Source organism: Aotus nancymaae, unplaced genomic scaffold, assembly GCF_030222135.1.
Source record: "Aotus nancymaae isolate 86718 unplaced genomic scaffold, 86718_ANA_hifiasm-v0.15.2.pri h1tg000007l, whole genome shotgun sequence".
Lineage (NCBI taxonomy): Eukaryota > Metazoa > Chordata > Mammalia > Primates > Aotidae > Aotus > Aotus nancymaae.
In genome coordinates this window covers 47369915-47389030 of record NW_026988418.1, presented here as the reverse complement: position 1 = coordinate 47389030, position 19116 = coordinate 47369915, and the positions used below count along the sequence as shown (strand labels likewise).

Sequence of the window (19116 nt, the reverse complement as noted above, 5' to 3'; positions counted from 1 at the left end):
CAAGAAAATTTAGGAAACAGACACACATGAGGAGTTTAGGAGTGGAGGTTTAATAGGCAAAAGAAGAGAAAGGAGAAAGGAAAACAGCTCTCTCTCTAGTGAGAGAGAGGGGACTTCTGAGAGGAAAGATCAGCTGGCAGACACGCAGGTTTGGACATTCAGGATTTTAGAGTCAGGCTTGAGAAGGCGTTGTCTGATTTACCCAGGGCTCACAGATTGGTTCCATCAGGTATGATGTTTACACAGGGCACGGGAAAGGCTGGTGGAGCCCACCCTAAACTTATTATGCAAATGAACTTTCCCCTTGGCAGGCACCATCTTGTCTGCTCCTTACTGTACACGTGGCTGGCAGAGAAGGGAAGATGGAGCCACCATTCTGAACACGACTGGCCCAACTGCCGGCATCTATGTCTGCAGCTCCATTTTACAGGCTGCTCTGTGTCAGAAAGGAAAATGATTTGGGGCTGCTTTTCATTAAAAGGAAAACCTTACGGAGGGCTTCCTCACTGTCACTATCTGCCTAAGTAATTAAAAGAGACTGGAAGAAAGGCTGCAGCCAGGAAAGCTTGGAGGCCGCAAGCAGGATGCCGCTCTAAGAGCATGTGCAGGCCTCGACCAGCCAGACAGCAGGGTGGAGGCCCAGCCGCACCATTTCAGTCACTTGTTTCTTGGGCAGTCGTCTGATGTGCTTACTTTGATTATCTGTAAAATAGGGTTGAGAATCATCTCTGCCTTACACGGCCATTACTACCAACTAAGAAGGATTTGAATTAGCGTCATAGCAGGTAATGGAGAGGAAACAGTTAAACAAAATAAAACAAAAGCCAAAATCTTCTCTAGGGATTGAGCATAAGAGTATGAAAGAATGGTGGTACTGGCCGGGCGTGGTGGCTCACGCCTGTAATCCCAGCACTTTGGGAGGCCGAGGCGGGCAAATCATGAGGTCAGGAGTTCGAGACCAGCCTGGCCAATATGGTGAAACCCCGTCTTTACTAAAAGTACAAAAAGTAGCCAAGTGTGGTGGCATGCATCTATAGTAACAGCTACTCGGGAGGCTGAGGCAGAAGAATTGCTTGAACCCAGACATTACAGTGAGCTGAGATATTGCCACTACACTTCAGCCTGGGCGACAGAGCGAGACTATCTCAAAAGAAAAAAATGGTGGTACCAGGAACCAAAAAGAAGACTTCAGGATGAGGAAAATAAATCTGGTTTTCTCTCAGAAACTGTATTTCAAACTACACTTTTCAAATCTACCAAAAGTAGAAATATATTAATTCATTCTTGTCTCTAGTTAGCTTAAGTATTATCTTCTCCTAAGAGAGCTAAAGTGAAATCTTTGTTCTGATAATTGGTTCTGGGAAGGGAATTTACAACTTTTAAATTTTTATTGGTGTGAAGGGGGGTTAAAATAAATGTAAACTCATATGTTGTAATTAGTATTTTAATTGTTATATTTTATGAGGTCTGTGGTGTTTAATTTCCTTTATAGCCACGAAGAGAAAGTTTATTCCTACTGATGTTTAAAGAGGAGCATCTCCAAAGACATAAAGTCACTTTCAAAATGTTCTTTTCTTCTGAGATCCACTGGTGTTGATGAATGGAGTAATCCACAAGTCAGAGAATCTGGCGGAAACATCGGTGCTCACACATCACGTTCCTGTAGGAAAACCTCTGAGCTATCTTTATTTAAATTTATTTTATTTTTCACTGGGAAATTACAAAACATACTTAACTGGATAGTTGGTAATGTGAAACTAATGTCATCCCATTAATTTTATGGTTTTCTAACATCCTGTTTTGAGATTTGGAAGAAAATGACCTTAAATGTGCCAAACCCAATAAATTTTGGATTTCAAAAATCTTTAAATTTTACAAAAAGTAAAAACTTATTAAGCACGTATTGTGTGCCAAGCACTGTGCTGAGCTTGGGGGATACTAAGCAAGTGGTTATAAATCACCGACAGGGTTCTTGCAGGCTCCTGGAATGAGGAGACAGCTGACAGGTGAAAAGGCCACCTGGTTCTCACTCCCAGGGCCTCTCTACCCCAGCAGCTGGGCTTCCTTAACTCTCATGTGTTATGCTCAGTTCTGTCCTAGGCAAGGAGCATAAGAAGGTCTTGATGTCATGAACGCTTAGTCATAGGATTCAGCCAGTGTTGCTCCTCCATTATCAGGTCAGCATTGCCACTTTTTTCACTCTGAACCTGCTTTGTTAGCATTTCTGGTACTATCTTTTCCATTCCTTAAGCCATTATTTCTGAGATTACTTTTCTGAATTGTTCCTCAGGAGTTGGGCTTCCTGACTCCTGTAACCCACTGTCCCAGGGAACTGAATCTCTTACAGCTGCCATCTGAGGTCCCAGTGCTTTTCATCCTGAAATTTTTCCTGGGTCAAATGCCACTAAGTGGCCAGGTGCAGTGGCTCACATCTAGTGCTTTGGCAGGATGAGGTTGGAGGCTTGCTTGAGGGTAGGAGGAATTTGAGACCAGCCTGGGAAACAGTGAGACCTCCATCTCTACAGAACAAAAATTTCACTAACTTTCTACCCCACTCCTAGTGGGATGGTCATCTGAGATCTTGGTCCTATTTAGACTATTTATAAAGGATTTGATTCTTGCTTGTTTTTTCTTATCTTACAGTGCTCACTCTTAGACCACACTAACACCTCTATACTCTGCACTCACATCCCCATGTAGCAATTTCATTTAGCAGAAATGTTCTTACCCTCTTAGTGCCAGGTAGAGGGATAGGTGCTGGAGATAAAACTGCACCAGGGGTCATCCCTGCTCTCAAGAAGTGCACAGGCTAGTGGAGAAGACAGACAACGTCATTGTCCTTGATTCTTCTCTTTCCTCCAACCCCCACATCTACCACATCAGCGAGTCTTCTCAGCTGCTCCTCCAAAGATATCCTTTATCAACCAATATATCCTGATGACCACTGCAGTCACCCTGGTTTGAGCCACCTGGAAATCTCATGGGAACACTGGGAAATAATCAAAATATTTAACAACTGCTAATGGCACAGCATGGTACCAACCAACTAGAAACTGCATCCAGTCAGCAAATGCTGGCCATAAAGAATCCAGGCAGCAGTACCTTTATTTGCCAGCTAAATATTAGCCCTGGACCTGCACTCCAATAGCTTGTCTGCTCTTCTTCACAAGCCTTTTTACAATCATCTTTCATACACCAGTCAGAATGATCTTCTAAAAATGTAAATGAGATTAAGCTACTTCCCTGCCTAAAACCTTCCAAAGGTTTTCTTCCCATTTCTCTTAGAAAAGAAAAAGACTTTTTAAAAAAATTAAATAAATGTTTAAAAATGTACTTAGGTCTTCTTTAATGTCTTTCAGTAAGTTTTAGAATTTTCTCCATAAACATTTGCACAAATAGACATGTCGTATTTGTCCTTAAGTTCCATATATATGTAGCTATTATATATAGTATCTTTTTAAAATTAGTTTTCTATTTGTAGTGCAATTGATTTAGGTTGACTTAATATACAGCAACCTTGCTAAACTCTTATGTCTAGTATTCAGGATTCTTTTATCTTTTAGGTTTTCTATGTAGGTATTTTTATCATTAGTGAATAATGACTGTTTCTTTCTTTTCAATGCTTATTCCATTTATTTCTTTCATCTGTGTTCTCTGGTAAGTACAATGCTGATTAGAAGTGGTGATGATGAGCACCTTTACTTGTTCTTGATTTTAAGGGGAAAGCTATTATGATATCCCCATTGAGTATGATGTTTAATGATTTGGGATCTTTTTGTATTGTTCCTTCTATTCCCAATTTACTAGGAATTTTTACGGTGAACCAATACTGAATTTTATCTAATGCCTTTTCTGCATTTAAGGGATGCCATGTTTCTATGTATGGCACATACATTCATTCATTTCTATGAAGCAGAACTTCTGGTTCATGGAGGATGTGTACCTTAAAGTTCAGTAAACAATGCCATATTATTTTTCAAAATGATTATATTATTTTATACTCTACCACCAGCCATATATAAATTTCTTTGTTTCACATCTTTGTCAATAGCTGGTATTATCAGTCTTTCGAATTTTAGCCATTTCAATGAATATGTAGTGGTGTCTTACTGTGGTTTTAGTTCACATTTCCCTGGTTACCAAGATTAAGCATCTTTTCATATGTTTATTGAACATTTAGATATCCTCTTTTGTAAAGTGTCTGATTTCCTACCCATTTTTCTCTAGATTGTTTACCTTTTTCTTTAAATTTGTATGAATTCTTTGTATATTCTTCACACCAGTCCATTGTCGGTTATATATTTTACAAATAATACCTTCTTCCGCACTGTGGCTTTTTACTTTTGTGTTTTTTGATAAACAGTTCTTAAATATTGAGTAGCCAAATGTATTGATTTTTTCCCTTTGTAGTTAATACTTCTGGGGCTTCATTTAAGAGATTATTCTCTAGAGATCATGAAAATATTCTCCTATATTATTTTCTAATAATTTTGTTGTTTTGCCTTTTACATTTAAATGTTTTATTAAAACCATTCACAATTCTAACACTATATATCATCTAGAAATCACCTAGAGTTGTTTGTATATGGTGGGAGGTAGAGGTCAAGTTTCCATTTTTTTCCATATTGATAACCAGTTGTGACAACATTATCTTTTTTCTGCTGCGCTGCAGTGATTCCTTTGTCATTAATCAAGTGTATACACATGGATCTGTTATGAGTTCTCTACTCTGTACCATTGGTTCATTTGTTTATCCTTGCACCAATAATGAGTGGAATTAATCACTTAATCTTTTTAAGTCTTGATACCATATAGAAGACTTCCTGCCTTGTTCTTGAGAAATGCCATAATTATTTTTGTATTTTCCTATAAATTTTAAAATCAGCTTGTCAAATTCCACCAAAACTAAACAGCAAAAAGAAAAATGAAACAAACAACAACCCTCCTTCCCCAACAAATAGTACATGTTTTATTTGCTTAGATTTTCTAACATTTCCATAGTGTTTTATACTTTTCTATGTAGAAGCTTTGTATTCTTGCACATTATATTTATTACTAAATATTTTATATTTTACGTAGCTATTATAAATTTGTTATTTGCTCTATGGCATGCTACCATGAATCAATGGATCAACTAGATGGATATAGTGTTAGAATTGTGAATGGTTTCAATAAAACATTTAGTTCTATGTGGTTCAGTTGTCAAATACAAAAATTTCCACTATGCTTAAAAATGTTATAACATTGAGTTGGGTGCAGCGGCTCATGCCTGTAATTCTAGCACTTTGGGAGGCCAAGACAGAAGGACTACTTGAGCATAGGAGTTCAAGACCAGCCTGAGCAACATAGCAAAACCTTGTCTCTACTAAAAAACAAAAAATGCCAGGCATGGTGGCATGTGCATGTAGTCCTAGCTACTTAGGAGGCTGAGGTGAGAGGATTGCTGGAGCCCAAGAGATGGAGGCTGCTGTGAGCTTCATCAAATCACTGCAAGATGTCCTTCGGTAGGTGAATGAATTAACCATAGTACATCCAAACAATGAAATACTATTCAGTGCTAAAAAGAAATGAGCTATCGAGTCATGAAAGGACACAGAGGAACCATAAATGCACATTACTAAGTGAAAAAAGCCAATCTGAAAGGCTATATAAACTGTAAGATTCCAACTATGTGACATTCTGGAAAAGGCAAAACCATAAAGACAGTGTAAAAATCTGTGGATGCCCGTGGTTAGCAGGGAGAGAGGAATGAATAGATGGAGCACAGATAATTTTGAGGGCAGTGAAACTATTCTGTATGATACTATAGTGATAGATACACATCATTATACATTTGTCAAAACCCACAGAACATACAGCACCAATAGAGAATTCAATACAAATATGCAGGAATTCCTCATTTGGGTAGTATGCAGAAAAGAGTTACCCTAACAGGCCTAAGACTGCTATCTTCAGAAAGTCCTGCTTCCTAAAGGTTGACCTCTAGGTGGATTTGGGAGTGTTCCCGCTGTTCCCTGAGTCTCTAATGAGCTTCCGTTAGAGAAGACAACACTTCACACATGTTGTCACAACGTGATGCTTGTGCTTGGCTTCCTCCTGCCTTTTTCCTGTGCACTTTTTCCCTTTGCTGCTTTTGCTTTATATTCTTCTGCTGTAATAAATCTTAACTGTGAGTACAACTGAGTCCTATGAGTTCTTTTAGTGCATCACTGAACCTGGGGGTGATCATAGGGATCCCCAACACAGATACATATGTGTTTTCTTCTGCGTCACAGAATACAGTCTGATCCTATGAGTCAGAAGGCTTTTTTCTTGAAAATTTGATTCAATGCAACCATCCATATTAACAACATAGTTATATTTCAGTATAATGGGGGATTGGTTCCAGGACTCCCAGATACCAAAATCCATGGATGCTCAAGTCCTTTATGTAAAATAGCATAATCTATGAACATCCTCTTGTATGCTTTAAGTAAACTCTAGATTATAACACAATGTAATGCTATGTTGACAGTTGCTATTACTGTATTTTTAAATTGCTATATTTGTTATCTGACATTGGTTAAAACCATGGATGTGGAACCTCTGGTTATGGTGGTTCAATTGTACTTTTTTTTTTAGCTTTTTTTCTTTTGAGACAGGATCTTGTTTTGTCACCCAGTGCAGTGGTGTGATCACACTTCACATCAGCCTCACCCTCCTGGCCTCAAGCAGTCCTCTCATTTCAGCCTCCCAAGCAGCTGGGACTATAAGCTTTTAACACCACACTGGCAAACAGGGCTAATTTTTTTGCTTCTGATTTTTTTGTAGAGACAGGGTCTATGTTCCCCAGGCTGGTCTCAAACTCCTGGCCTCAAGCGATCCTCCTGCCTCGGCCTGCCAAAGTGCTGGGACTGCAGGTGTCACCTACAGCACCTGGCCCAGTTTTTCATTCTGAAAACTCATATTCTTCAGTCCTGAGAGCCTTGATAATTACTTACTTCTTTTCTTTTCTTTTTTTTTTTTTTTTGAGACAGAGTCTCGCTCTGTCACTGAAGCTGGAGTGCAGTGGTATGATCTCTGCAAACTTTGCCTCCCTGGTTCAAGCGATTCTCTTGCTTGAGCCTCCCAAGTAGCTAGGATTACAGGCGCCTGCCACCACCCCAGGCTAGTTTTTATATTTTTAGTAGAGACAAGTTTTCACCATGTTGGCCAGGCTGGTCTGAAACTCCTGACCTCAACCACCCGCCTTCGCCTTCAAAGTGCTTGGATAACAGGCATGAACCACTGTGCCTGGCCTAAATTACTTCTTTCTTCTCATTTGTACTACTCTGCTTCTCAAGCATCCTTAAGAATTATTTAATTATTTCATCCCCTGTGCACTGCTTTTCCAATTTTCTTATCTTTCAGAGTTTTTGCTCTACATTCCTTAATGTTATCTTCTGCTAATAGTTTTTTCACTTCTTTCTTTCTTATTTCCAATAACTTTTTAAAAATCCCCTACCCCTTTTATTGCACCCTGTTGTGGCTTCATCTTCTCTTATTTTTCTGGGGCTACTATGAGGATTTTTAAAAAGTGTTCTTCCTGCAGTATCTGCTTCCTCTATATGCCTTGGTCTGTTGTTTGGGTCCCTTCCTTTTACATGATTGGATTTTCTTGGTTGCTGTCCATGATTAAAAGGAAAAATTAAGTACAAAGAGAGGAAGCTCCAAGTAGACAGCCGGTGCTTTTGACTTTGAATTTCACTGTAGGGTGATCTGGGTGTATGATTTGTTCAGAAAATCCCTGAGGTCAGTATCTTTGCTCAGCCTCTTAGGTTAATCAGATTCTGATCAGCCTAGCAAGGGGTTTCAGTTTTCAGTTGGCATAAAGCCACTTATTCTCCGTTTTAGGTGGAGTACCCACTCAGCAGAGAATTCGCCCCCTCCGGGGAATTCAGCCGGGGTGGGGAGCCGGTGGGTGGGGAAGGGGGGCAGCTGCCCAGAGACGTGAAGCTGGAAAATGGATCTAGCGGTCAGAGTCCTTGAGCAGCCTTCGACTATCTCGCATTTTTTTGATTTACCTGTCATACTCATACTTGTGCTCTCCAGCTTCCAACATTTTGTTGTTGTTATCTCTTTGTCCTTGTGTGTTTAGGTTGTTACTTGATTTTAACAGGAGAGTAGTCAAAATTAGATGCTTGAATTCAAACCGCGATCTTAGTTCAGACCTGATTATCTGTAAGTAAAAATTTTTGGTATTCCAGCTTTCTTTTGATTAGCAAAATAAAAACGAGAAGTCTTTTGGTTACTCCAACCATGTTACTCAGTAGGCCCTTCCAAAGACACCCATTTCTCTATTTTGGGGATCCCCTTGTACCTTCAGACTCCACAAGGAGTATCCGACCAGCCACGACAAAACGAGATGCAGACTGTTGGGAGGATTATAAACAGTAGGGGTGATACCCATTTGAGTCCACGAACGGCTCTCTCGGCGCTGCAGGCACTGGCTGTCCCCGGAGACCCTCCAGCAGCCACTTAACTTCACCCACCCGCAGCGACCCAGACGCTCGACGCCCAACCTTTGCCAGCCCTGGAGCCCCGCCCCGGAGCCCCGCCCCATCCCTGAGCCCCTCCCCACCCCAGAGTCCCGCCCGTCCCCACCACGAAGCTCCTCCCCTTCCCCCTCTTCGCCCCTCCCTTCTCCAAGGCACAGCAGGCCCCGCCCACCCAGGCGCAGGGAACAAGCTGTGGCCCCTTCGACCCGCTGCTATGTCCCGGCTGCAGCTCCGACGCTGGCGCCTCCTAGCTCGCCAGCCCCGCGGCGTTCTGGGTCTAGCGCTGCTGGCGCTGCTGGCGCTGCCGCTCGCGGCCGGGACCGACTGCCCGTGCCCGGAGCCCGAGCTCTGCCGTCCGATCCGCCACCGTCCAGACTTCGAGGTCAGCGCCTTCCCCTGCTCCTTTATGTCTGGGCCTCAGGGCACGAAGAAGTTGTCAAGAGTAGAACCGAGCCCTAAGGAGAGGTGCTGTGACCGCCGAAACCAGCTTTGACCACTCATTGAGGGCCTTCCTGCTTACAGATCCTTCAATTTATAGATGAGGAAGCTCGGGGTTAACTCCTCACAGGCCTCACAGCCTGTAACTGCCTGCCTAGGCATGCGAGTGTTCAAAGCTCCTTTCATTCCCCTGCTCTGCTTCTGCCGAGGCACTCTGGGTGTAAAAAGCAAACAAGGTAGGATAATCCATTTCTGTGTTTCCAAGAGAATGAGGATCTTGTTTCTAAGAATGGCAGGATTCCCGACAGTTCATTAGAATGTCGAGTATTTTGCTTACCTTTACTTTTCTATACCTACTCGCCCTTTCCTCTAAAGCATCTCAAAACCACCCAAGAAGAGTGGTAAAAATAGGTCTTTCAGTACGTTTTTCTTCTATCTGCATAACAATTTATAAGGCTTCAAGTCCATTAAACTGAGGCATGGGCACTTAGGTGCCAGTAAAAAAGTATATATACATGACTTAGGAGAAGAAATAAAAATGGTGAAAGTGTTTATGGAGAACCTGCCTAGTGTAGAAACCTAACATCTTATTAAAAGAAAAATTTCAGACAAAGTAGGATAACCTTGTTTATTTGAGCAAAAAACAACTTATGAATTGGCAATACTTAAATCAGAAGGGTTTCAAAGAGGTCTGCTTTAGTAGCATGGGCTTTTATAGGCTGAACACGGAAGCAAAGGAAAATAATTACTTGGTTGGCTATGACTGTTTGCCTTATTTAGCTATGACTTGGGGAAAAATTCCTAGTTAGAAAAATTCCTGCCTAGTTGGCAGTTTCTGATAGGTTAAGCTTAAGTTTCCCTTCACTATTTACACTGGGCTGTAGTTTGCTTAAGCAGGAAATCCAGGGCAGCTGGAACAGTTTCAGCATAATGGCCTCCCAATTAAAAAGTTTTAAACAATCTGAGGCCGAGTGCGGTGGGAGAGGCAGTGGGGGCAGTAGCTGTAAAAGTTAAACCAGACATTTCTTTTTTTTTTTTTTTTTTTTTTTTTGCGACGGAGTTTCGCTTGTTACCCAGGCTAGAGTGCAATGGCGCGATCTCGGCTCACCGCAACCTCCACCTCCTGGGTTCAGGCAATTCTCCTGCCTCAGCCTCCTGAGTAGCTGGGATTACAGGCACGCGCCACCATGCCCAGCTAATTTTTTGTATTTTTAGTAGAGACGGGGTTTCACCATGTTGACCAGGATGGTCTCGATCTCTTGACCTTGTGATCCACCCGCCTCGGCCTCCCAAAGTGCTGGGATTACAGGCTTGAGCCACCGCGCCCGGCCAAACCAGACATTTCTTAATTTTCTCAATCTCTTTTTGAGATTGATAATCATTTTGTAAGGCCAAGGCGGGCGGATCACTTGAGGGAGTTCGAGAACAGCCTGGCCAACATCGTGAAACACCGTCTCTACTAAAAAATACAAAAATTAACTGGGTGTGGTGGAGAGTGCCTGTAATCCCAGCTGCTCAGGAGGCTAATGACGGAGAATCATTTGAACCTGGGAGGTGGAGCGGGAGGTGGAGGTTGCAGTGAGCTGACGTCACGCCACTGCACTCCAGTCTGGGCGACTGAGCAAGATACTGTCTCAAAAAAAACAAAACAAAACAACAGAAAACAATAATGGGTTAGACAATATCTGTGGGCACTTTGAAAACCAACTATAGAAAGAAGCAAAATTATGCTCGTGGATGTTCATGGTAAATGGTCTTTTTCCTCTGCTGGCGTTTCCTATGTTTTTCAAACACAAAGACTAGACTACATGGCATTTTCCCCTTATATTTTTGTTAAGCACGCTCTGAATGAAGAGCCCACCTAAACAGGCTTTGTGTGAGCAACAAGACTGTTTATTCATCCGGGTGCCAGTACGCTGAGTCTGAAAAGAGAGTCAGCAGAGGGCGGTGGGATAGGAGTTGGTTTTATAGGTTTGGGGTAAGCAGTGGAAAGTTACAGAAGTTATAGTTCAGGGTGTTTTTTTTGTTGTTGTTTGTTTGTTTTGAGACAGAGTCTCACTGTCGCCCAGGCTGGAGTGCAGTAGCACTATTTTGGCTCACTGCAACCTCCACCTCCTGGGTTCAAGTGATTCTCCTGCCTCAGCCTCTGGAGTAGCTGGGACTACAGGCACGTGCCACCATGCCCGGCTAATTTTTTGTTTTTTTAATAGAGACGGAGTTTCACTGTGTTAACCAGGATGGTCTCAATCTGCTGACCTTGTGATCCAACCACCTTGGCCTCCCAAAGTGCTGGGATTACAGGTGTTAGCCACCCCACCCAGCCATTCAGAGTGGTTTTGTGCAAGCCCAAGGGTGTGGGGAGAGGGAAGGGGTGTTGCAAGCTCCAAGGTCCAGTGTCACAAGGTTAGCTTATCAGTTAAGCCAGAACAGTGGTGGAATGTCTCAAGGTTGGTTAATCAGGCACTGCAGGATCTATCTATTCTTCTTTTGTTGCAGGGGGAGGGGAGTGTCACAAGGTCCAAGGTTCAGTGTCACAAGATTGGCTTATCAGTTAAAGCAGGAAAGGTTGAGGCAGGAACAATGGCAGAGCTAGCCATTGTTTCTTCTTTTCTGGATATGTACATGCAGATCACAGGGGTCACCATGGCTTGACCATGGTGTAGCCCATGGTGCAGCCAGATCAAAGAACCTTGCATTCCTGGCTTTTTATATTAATAATATAAAGGAAAAAGGTAAAAACTAGAAAAAGTTGTGGGGGTAGTGAAATTTTGGGGGCGGTATAGAGGGGTGATGGGCAATGTTTCTCAGGGCTTCGAGTGGGATTGGGGTGGCGTGCAGATCTAAAAATGAGAAAGAATTTAGACTGCCAAGAGATTTTGGGGCAAAGGTTGATATAGTGGGGTTGTTAAAAGGAGCATTTGTTGTATTAACTGGTTATAGCTTGGATACGATTTTGTAGGAATTAAGAGATTAGTCTGAAAAGGCAAGGTCTGAATAACAGGAGCAGAAAAATGGGCTAAGGGGCCTGACAATGGAAGGAGCCATGACACCCAGTTAGAGAGTAGCCATCTAGATCCAGAATAATTATTTGCCTGATTGGCGAGCTTTTGAGCCCTGTCTTTAAGTCTTTGATGGCATCATATACAAGGCTGGATTGGTTTAGATAAAAGCAACATTCTTCATTTAGGAATAGGCAGAGTCCTCCTTTCTCAGCAGCCAGTACATCAAGGCCTCGGCGATTCTGGAGGATAGCTGCAGCCAGGGAATTAACTTGGGCTTGAAGAACAGAGTTTGAGTTATGTCTGAAATGCTGGCGGAAAAATCATTAGAGGGACTGCAGAACGTGGTGAAGTAGTAAGGCCTGCTGTACCTGTCCTGATTGCAGCAGTGGAGACTCCTAATCCTACAAGCAAGGGGGTTTTTGTCGTGTAGGAGTTACAAAGGGGACAGAGAGGGGTTCATTTCCATTGGCAAACTGGATTTTGGGAGTAAGGAAAATTAGCTTGTCCAGTTGTTAGGAAGGCAGAGGTAGGTGGAAGAGCCACGGAGGAAAAGAAGTCCTTGGCTGAGGCAGAATTGGAAGTGTAACTGAAGAGGTAAGAAAGTGTTCTGGGGGGCTGGGGTCTTTTACCCAGATACCAAGGGAACCAGCAAAGGCTGCGGCTGTTAAAGGTTGTAGCGGGGTTTGATAGGGTAATTGTGTGGAAGGAGAGGTCTTGTTTTCTTGGTGTATGAGAAAGCGTTTGGTGTCTATGAGTAACCATTCACTTTCATTAACAAGGTTAGGTATGAGCAGGCAGGAAGAGGGATCTGGAGGAGAGTCTGATGAACAGGGGGAGGGCAGCCAAGGATGGAGTGAGAGAGAGGGTAAATGCCTACCTAGCAAAATTTGCTATTGACATTCTTAAGAGTGCTATAATGAGGGAGGGCCTTTCAGTAACGTGAAGCTGGTATGTTCCTATTTCTTGGTTAACATGGGTGACAGGGCCTTGGAGGTGAAGTGTTAAGGAACACAAAGAGGTTTCCTGGGGGAATTCCATTAGGTGATTGCCGGGAAATGCATAAGGGAGCGTCAATAGGGATAGTTGTTTGTATGGCTAGTGCTCCAAAAATGGGGGGTGTGGAGTTGACATAAGAGGAAAAATTATGTAGGTTGGTATGAAGAAGAGCAGCAGCCTACTAGTATGAGATATCTGAGGTGTTTTTGTCGAATGTTTCCAGGAAGTAGAGGAGTTCTTCTGAGGGGTACAGGTGGAGGTTGTTGAAGGAAGTCTGGAGGTGTAGAGATGGGAGAGTTTGCCCAGTCCGCTGGTAGGGCGGGGACGGCTGTGTAGGAGAAAGAGGAGAGGGGTATGCTTAGCCAACAATCTCTAGCTAAGGAAGGGTCTGAAATAGGAGACAGTGGGTTAAGCTGATGGTATGTTGGAGGTAATTAGGAAGGGGGAGAGGGTAGCAGGAGAATGGGAGTGAGGTTAAGTGAGTATAAAAGAAAAGAAGAGGACTTCATCGAGGTGGAAGAACTGGAGAGTTCCCTGCCATAGAAGGTCATCTCTCCACTCTAAGAGAGAGTAATGGGTGGCAGCCTGAGTGTAAAACCATGAAATATCAGCTGTAATTGCTTGGAGGAAAAGTGTATACTGGCAATGTAAACAAGAGCAGGACATGTAAACAGAGACTTTCTGAGGTGTGGTTTAAGTAGAAAAGGTATGTTAGGTTTATATAGGGTTATTCTTCCACTTTGGGGATGTGGGTGAGTTTAAGAGAAGTGGGGGAGAGTACTTGCGACTTCCAGGAGGCTGCGGAGGAGTTAGGCTGATTGTCTGATGGACACAGCTTTACCCTGGAATGATGGACCCACTGGGGAGGGTCTTGTAGATGGACAGCAGTTGGGGTGCTACAGATGACCAGGAAGGGTCCTGTCCACCGAGGCTGCAGAGACCAAGGGGTTAGGCTTTTAACTAGGACTGACCTTCCGGCTAGGGTGTATTAATATGCCTGGTTGTCTGGAGTTCTAGAGTGGGTAAGAGAAAATTAGCAGCCTGGTGGATTTCATGTCTGGCCTATTAGAGGACTGGAAGATAGTCACCAAGAGGACTGGTGTCTGGAATTAAGGTTAGGCCCAGGCAGAAAAGTGTGGCCATACAGGAGTTAAAAGAGGCTATACCCTCTGGGTTCTTTAGGAGTGGCTTGAATCCTGAGAAGAGCAAGGGGGAGAACTGTCCAGTCTTTTTTTAGTTGAAGGCTGTGTTTGGTGAGATGTGTTTTTAAAAGACCTTTGGTTCTTTCTACTTTTCCTGAGGACTGAGGGTGGTAGGGGGCGTGGAGATTATACTTGATGCCAAGGGTCTGGGAGACTGCTTGGGTAATTTGTATAATGAAGGCTGGTCCATTGTCAGATTGTTTAGAAGTAAGAAGACCAAGTCAGATTATATCAGTTAGGAAAGAAAAAATAACTGCGGTAGCTTTTTCGGACCCGGTAGGAAAGGCTTCAACCCATCCGGTAAAGGAGTCAATCCAGACTAGAAGGTATTTAAATTTGTGGACACTGGGCATATGAGTAAAATCTTTTTGCCAGTCTTGTGTGGGAAATCCCCTGGCTTGATGTGTAGGAAAAGGAGGGAGTTTAAGGGAGCCTTGGGGAGTAGTATAGTGGCAGATAGAACATGGAGATGTGATTGTTTTCAGGATGGATTTCCATGATGGAAGAGAAATGAGGGGTTCTAAAAGACAGGCTAGAGCCTTGTATCCTATGTGAAAATGATTATGAAAGGATGAGAGGATAGAGTGGGCTTGTGAGGCAGGGAGAAGGAATTTTCCATGGTCTAAGAACCACTTGCCTTCAGTAGGAAATGATTGGTAAGTTAAGGTTTTGGAGGGAGAGTAGGTAGGAGTAACAGATGAGAAGGAGAAATACTGGCCATGAGGGGCAGGTACTGGCGTGTTAGCTGCTTCTTTAGCTGTTTTATCGGCATAGACGTTTCCTTGGGTAATGGGGTCTGATGGGTTTTGGTGCCCTTTGCAGTGAATGACTCCAGCTTTGGCTGGAAGGAGAGCAGCTTTAAGAAGGGTTTTTTTTAAAGGAGGCATTGATAATAGAGGACCCTTGTGTAGTGAGAAAACCTCTTTCTGCCCATGTAACAGCATGGTGGTGAAGGATGTAGAAGGCATATTTAGAATCAGTGTAAATATTGATGTGCAACCCTTTTGCAAATGTGAGACCCTGAGTTAAGGCGGTAAGTTCAGCTTGTTGGGAAGTGGTAGAGGGGGCAGTGTGGCAGCCTTGATAATAGATGAGTGGGGTACAAGAGCATAACCAGCTTTGGCCGGTGCCAACTGAGTGGGCTTTGAAGAACTGCCATCAATAAACCATGTGTGGTCTGGGTCTGGAATGGGAAAGAGAGAAATATGTAGAAATGGGGAGGATGCTATATTGATTAGGGAGATACAGTCATGGGGCTTGGGGTTTGTGTTGGGTATTGAGAGGGTGGGTTAAACTCAGGACTGAGAGCAAAGGTTATGGTGGGGGTTTCAATAAAGAGTGCATAAAGCTGGAGAAGGCGAGGGGCTGAAAGTAGGTGTGTAAGGTGTGAAGAAACTAAACTTTGGAGGTTGTATGAGCTATAGAAAGTGAGCACAACCTGGAATTTTAAGGGATTCTAGAAGTATTACAGCCGCAGTGGCCGCTGAGCATAAATATGACGGCCAGCCTAGGACTGTGAGGTCCAGTTGTTTAGACAAGAAGGCAACTGGTTGTGGGCCTGGCTCTTGTGTAAGAACCCCCACTGCGCAGCCTTTTACTTCTGCCATGTAAAGTTGGGAAGTGCTAGTGTAGGGGCTGTTTCTAAGGCTTTCTTTAACAAACAAAAGGAAGAATGGGGGAAAGATTTAGGGTCTGTGGGCTCAGCTAAGTTCCCTTTTGTAAGTTTATAAAGTGGTTTGGCCAGTAGGGCAAAACCTGGTATCCAGAGGCGAAAGTATCCTACAACACCTAGGAAGGAGAGAAGCTGTTGCTTAGTGGATGTGGTTGGGGTTTGGGAGATTAACCAGATACAGATACGGTCGGCGGGGAGAGCATGTGTGTGCTGGTGAAGGATTATACCAAGAGAAGTAACAGATGGGGAAGAAATTTGGGCTTTGGAAGGGGACACATGGTACTCCTTTGAGTATAAAAGTTGAAGAAGCAGGAGAGTGTCTTGCTGGGAGGATTTATAAGAGGGACTGCAAAGAAGATCATCCACATATGGAATAAGGTGGAAGGCAGATGGACAGAAGGAGAGTAGGTCCTCGGAAAGGGCTTGACCAAAATAGTGTGGGCTGTCTGAAACCTTGGGACAGAATGGTCCAGGTGAGTGGTTGAGACTGGTGGGTGTTGGGATCAGTCCAAGTGAAGGCAAAAAGAGGCTGAAAGGATGGCTGTAAGGGAATGGTGAAAAAGGCGTCTTTAAGGTCACGAACAGAAGAGCAAGTTGTGGAAGGGAGTATGGAGGATAGGAGGGTATAAGTGTTTGGTACAACAGGATGAATGGGAAGTACAATTTGATGAGGCGAAGGTCTTGGACTAGCCTGTAGGATTTGTCTGGTTTTGGGACAGGTAGAATAGGGGAATTGCAAGGAGAGTTTGTAGGCTTTAAAAGGCCACGTTGTAACAGATGGGTGACAACAGGCTTTAGGCCTTTTAAAGCCTGTTATGGGATGGGATACTGGTGCTGGGTGGGGTAAGGGTGGTTAGTTTTAATGGGATGATAAGAGGTGTGTGATTGTTGCCAGGGATGGGGTGGATGTATCCCATACCTTTGGGTTGAGGTAGGGAGATATGAGGGGGGTTGTGAGGGAGATTTTGAATTAGGTAGAAGGTTAGCAGTGAGATGTGGCTGTAGTCCAGGAATAGTTAAGGGGGCAGATAATTTTGTTAAGATGTCCCAGCCTAGTAAGGGGACAGGTGGGGATAACTAGGAAGGAGTGTGTAAAGGAGTGCTGCCCGATTCAGGCAGAGTTGGGGGGTTTTAAGGGGTCTAGAAGTCTGGCTGTCAGTTATGGAGGGAAGGGAAATGGGCCCTTGGAAAGAAGGCAGTGTGGTGTGGGTAGCCCCTGTATCAATTAAGAAGGGAACAGACTTACCCTCCACTGTAAGAGTTACCCAAAGCTCAGCATCTGTGATGGGCCAGGGGGGCTTCCGAGACTGGAGCAGCATCAATCCTCTGTTGCCAAGCCGAGGAGATCTGGGAAGGAGTTAAGCCAGGGAGCTTTGAGGTTGAGCTCCAGGAGCTTTAGGAGCAGCTGTGATGTGGGTCGGACAATCTGACTTCCAGTGGAGTCCCACACACATGATATACGGCTTAGGAGGAACCCCAGGCTGTGGACATTCCCTGGCCCAGTGGCCAGTTTTCTGGAATCTGAAGCAAGGTCCTGGAGGAGGAGGTCCTGAAGAGGAGCTTGGACGCTGTGGTTTGGGCACTGTGAAGTGTTTTGGAGCCGAGGGTGTAGCTGGGGTTTGTCTTACAGCAGAGGCAAGCATTTGTAATTCTGAAAAACGCCGTTGCTAGGCAGCTTCTTCTCGATTATTAAACACCTTAAAGGCGAGGTCAATTAATTCCTGTTGTGGGGTTTGAGGACCAGAATCTAGTTTTTGGAGTTTTTTTTCCTAATGTCGGGAGAAGATTGAGTGATAAAATGCATATTAAGAATAAGATTGCCTTCTGGCCCTTCTGGGTCCAGGGCAGTAAGTCACCTAAGGGTGGCTGCTAAACACACCATGAACTGGGCTGGATTTTTGTCTTTGCCCTGGGTAGTTTCTTGAAGTCTGTCATAGTTAACAACCTTATGTGCTGACTTTTTGAATCCCTCAACGAGGCAGGAGATCATGTAATCTCACCTGGCTATACCAGGGGAGCCTGCCTGGTATTCTCACTGGGAATCTTCCTGGGGAACTGTCCTAGTACCTTCCTGTAGGCTGGGCTCAAGGTGCCAGCAGTCTTCAGCATAAGATTGGGCCAAGGTGTAAACTCTGTCCCGCTACTCTGGGGTGAGAGTAGAGGTGAGGATGACATTTAAGTCGCTCCAAGTTAAGTTATAGGACTGGGTGAGATATTGGAACTCTCGTATATATTTAGTGGGATCTGATGAAAAGGAGCCTAATTGTTGGTTGATTCGGGAAAGATTGGATAAAGAGAAAGGAACGTGAACCCTAACTATGCCTTAGGCTCCAGCCACCTCTGGAAGGGGGAATTGTTGGGCAAGGGTGGAGGAGGTAGTTGAGAGACTAAACTGTAAGCTGGACCAGGTATGAGGTGGAGAGGTGACAAGGAGGGGTATAAGGAGGTGGGTTGGAGGCAGAGGTGGAGGAGGGAGGCTCTGGTGGGGGGTTAGGATCTGGATTAGGTTCTGATTTGGACAGGTGGAGAGGAAAAAGTTCGGAAGGGTCGATGGACAAGGAGGATTCTGAATCACTGGTGGAGGTAGGGGAGGGGTGGATGGAAGGGAGAGAAGGAAAATTTGGGACGCGTTGCATTGAGAGCAGAGATTAGGGAGGGCCTGGAGTGTAAAAAATGCCTGGACATATGGCACCTCAGATCATTTGCCCATTTGTGGACAAAAATTGTCTGGATCTCACAGAATGGACAGTTCGAAAGTGCCATTTTCTGGCCATTTGGAACCATTGTCTAATTTGTATTGAGGCCAGGCCGTGTTACAGAAAAAATTGAGACGTTTAAGTTTCAGATAGGGCAACAATTGAAGAGGTTTTAGGTTTTTTTAGGATGCAGGCTAGAGGCGAAGACTGAGGAATAAAGGGCGGAATATTGCCCATAGGGAAGGAGATATGTTTTAAGGAAAAGAGTAGAGACGAGGAGTGAGCAGCTACCAGGGTTTTCAGTAAGAGTCCCTGATTGAGTCCTGGGCTGTAACGTGGGTGAGTGATCAAGGCAGGTGTCCCCGCTATTCACCAGACACCAAGGGAAGAGCATCTTCCCTAGTTGAGGCTGTGACCAACACTGGAGTTTTTGAGTGCATGGATAGAGTGTCTCCCTTGCCTCTACTTAGAAGGAGGATTTAAAGGAAAAGAGAGGGAGAGACTAGTCTCCAAGACTTGTCTCCTTTTCTCTACTTAGAAGGAAAAGGATTTAAAGGAAGAAAGAGAAAGGGAGAGACTTGTCTCCTTTTTTCT

At 44.0% G+C, this 19116-nt stretch overlaps 2 protein-coding genes across 3 annotated transcripts in view; one reads left to right on the top strand and one right to left on the bottom strand.

Annotated features, from left to right (window-relative positions):
- The window catches only part of CTBS (chitobiase), an 83587-nt gene that overhangs the window by 45944 nt on the left and 18527 nt on the right, over positions 1-19116 (top strand). Inside the window, exon 1 of one of the 2 annotated variants that reach the window (XM_012442517.3) lies at positions 8731-8898. The exons of the other annotated variant lie outside the window; for it this stretch is intronic. Within the exon in view, the coding sequence (XP_012297940.2) occupies positions 8731-8898 (168 nt within the window). Of the gene's footprint in view, positions 1-8730; positions 8899-19116 lie in introns of those variants that run through there. 2 annotated transcript variants of the gene reach the window in all.
- Positions 10449-19116, bottom strand: part of LOC135273421 (spermatogenesis-associated protein 1-like) — a 36188-nt gene continuing 27520 nt past the window's right edge. The window contains 2 exon segments of the mRNA XM_064372571.1: positions 10449-10583; positions 17073-17173. Coding sequence (XP_064228641.1) covers positions 10492-10583; positions 17073-17173 — 193 coding nt within the window. The 3' untranslated portion in view covers positions 10449-10491.